The sequence below is a fragment of the Ctenocephalides felis genome, unplaced genomic scaffold, assembly GCF_003426905.1.
Source record: "Ctenocephalides felis isolate EL2017-DRISC unplaced genomic scaffold, ASM342690v1 CF-g0.4_SCAFFOLD_01492, whole genome shotgun sequence".
NCBI classification, from domain to species: domain Eukaryota; kingdom Metazoa; phylum Arthropoda; class Insecta; order Siphonaptera; family Pulicidae; genus Ctenocephalides; species Ctenocephalides felis.
In genome coordinates, this window is record NW_020537646.1 from 50,064,402 (window position 1) to 50,067,304 (window position 2,903).

General features: G+C 30.5%; 1 protein-coding gene across 1 annotated transcript; it reads right to left on the reverse strand.

The window, feature by feature from the left end:
- Positions 1–1,072: 1,072 nt before the first annotated feature.
- LOC113371350 (flocculation protein FLO11-like) lies at positions 1,073–2,181 on the reverse strand. Its single transcript, XM_026611979.1, has 3 exons — positions 1,476–2,181; positions 1,258–1,401; positions 1,073–1,188 (listed from the first exon to the last, which is right to left on the reverse strand). Exons 1-3 carry the CDS (start codon positions 2,179–2,181, stop codon positions 1,145–1,147), a joined length of 894 nt encoding a protein of 297 aa, XP_026467764.1. The 3' UTR covers positions 1,073–1,144.
- Positions 2,182–2,903: the final 722 nt, after the last annotated feature.

Here is a 2,903-nt window from a genome sequence, read left to right on the forward strand (position 1 = left end):
ATTATATAGCTGAAATTTGTTAAATTCTCAATCAATTAGGTGGAGTTCTGTAAGGTACCACAAATTTTGTTCAGGCATTTGAAATTATTTCTAACCTTGTTATAAAATTAACAGTACGTATCGTATTGAAAAATTGAACCTAATTTTGGTCAACAAATAAAAGATTAATGCTTTAACATAAGCTTTAGCATGGTTTTTTTTTAATCAAAAATATACTGTTTTTTTATAAAAGAAAAACTATTCATTTATAATAATAAAAATTTATTGATATTATAGAACATATTAATATACATATATTTACAATTTAAAACCTATTTCCATAATATTGTTAAAGCATGGTATAATAAATATATTTATGCAAATAAAGCAAATACCAATCACATTTAATTAAAATAATTAAATTATTTGTCGTTAGATACAAAAATGCACACATAAGCAGTGTGTTATGATACTGGCAAGGCTATATAATGTATAGATATTTACAATTTGAAACACATTTCCATAACTTGAATGAATGGCATAACTTTAAATGAATTATGCAAATAAAGCAAACATCAATAATAGTTAATTATGAAGATAATTAAATTATATCCAGCATTAAATGCAAAGAATGCAAAGAATCGGCTACACTTCTTGAATCATTTTTATTTATAAAGGTATCATTTGGTGGTAACACCCGCCTTTTTATATTTTATAAATCTTTCTTCGTTATCATGGAAGCTCTTAATGGTCTCAGTAATTTTTTGTTATAACAATCTTCACGTATGTTTTTTATAATAAAGTCATGATATACGCCTGCTTTAATTTGATCTGGAAAAAATATATTACAAATGACAAAGAACTAACAACAATGTGATAATTGCATTTATGAAAATAAATTAATTATACCCTTGATGTTTCTGATCAAATTTTGATCCAGCCGCACATATTTTATCTAATTTCCATGTCCCACATGTGTTCCAGTAATCAACTTCAACATGTCCGTCATTATACACCATGCACATAATTCGCGAGGGACAAGCATGCCCAATTTTTTTGCTACCCCTTAAACATGTTTCCTTTGTTTGGTGACTGTGTGATCGATGGCAATTATAATATTGAATGGTGCAGCAATTGTCTTTTGTTATGTATGCTGCAGTGTCCTTCACATATGACGTAATACTGTTCTGTTCCATCTCAGTTTTCCAGCTGTAAAAATCTATGTTAAATCTAAATTAAATGTTTGTTGAAAATCTTCATAATTAAAAGTTGACAAACCATTAATAGAAGAAAACAGTTTGTCTTTGTGTTCAATATTGATGTGATGATGACATTCAATATGTTTTTGTAGTGCGCTGTACCGTGTGTAAGCATTCCCGCAATCCTCAATGGGGCAAGTAATTCTGAGAACCCTTGGAGAACCTATAAATGAACAATTATGGTAACTTTGTGGATTTAATATTAAATATATTTAAATAATACTTATATTTTAATACCTGTAAAATGTTCTGAGTACAGCGAAGCATTATCTTGGGGTCTGGGTCGCGTTGGGGTCACTGGAAAGAATGTGAGCGATATGGATGATTGGGAAAGTAGTGGGGAAGATGGTTGTCGAATAAAGGAAACAGTATTGGAATTAGCGGTTGTCATATGAATTGGTGAAGCAGGAAGCGCATCCGAGTGGAAGGATGTTGTAGGAATTGGTGAAGCAGGAAGAGCATATGAATGGAAGGATGTCGTAGGGATTGATGTAGCAGGAAGAGCATATGAATGGAAGGATGTCGTTGGTATTGGTGAAGAAGCAAATGATGTAGAAGGATTTGGCAAAGCAGGAAGAGTTGTGTAAGAAGTTTGTGAAGCAGTAAGGGTACATGAATAAGAAGTAGTGGGAGGAATTAATGAAGAGGGTAGAGCATAAGAAGGCAGCGCAAGGGATGTTTCTGGATTAATTCGGGAATCATAAAAATATGTGCATTGTAGTTTGGAGTCTGTAGGAGATGTATCAGGAACGGAGGAACGAAAAGTTTTGATGTGCCTTTGTAATGAGGAAGAAGCATGCAATTTTTTTTGGCAAAATGTACATTCAAAATTTTGAAAGTACTCCTTAGGCTGTATGTAATGTACTAACCTGTTGTGACGGCAAAGAGAACTAGTGGAAGCAAAAGTTTTAAAGCAATGGATACATTGGTTTTGCTTTTTCATATTGAATATAAAAAAGAAAGGGGTTGAACTATAGTATAAATCTAAACTAACTTAAGCTATGATTAAAAGATAACTTATGTATAAAAAAGAAATATGAACTAAAATATTAAACCTATAATGTGAGCTAAAAGTAACGTAGAAATCAACTAACGAGATAAATATGAAATTTTTAAATGAAATGAAATCTAACCTAAATGTAACCTAGCTATGAATTGAAATGCAACCTAACCTAAGTGATTAAAACCTTATATATTTGTCTAAAAATAAAATAATGCAGATATACCTACTTCTAAAGCGATCTAAAAATTGTAAAATAGCTAGAACATAAATAGTAATATAATAACCCTAACCTATAAAACACGTAAAAACAAAGAAAAAGACCTTAACCTATAAAAATATGAACAAAATAATAAACTTAGTAAATAAAAAAATATATGTTAATATAATAATGACGAGCAACACACGATTCACAAGAAAATTATACTAAAACCGTATTAATAACGCACAAAATAATTAAAAAACGAGGTAGCAAAAAAAACACCGGAAAATAATAGACGAATAAACAAACACATAGAACGAAAACCACACAAAATAAAACATAATAACGCTAAAATCCCATTCAACTCTGCAGCGAATGTGAAACACATCTGACGTATAATACAGCAAACTTCACACCCCAAAAAGGAACATTGTAGTGACTGGATAAGGACACTCATTAAATC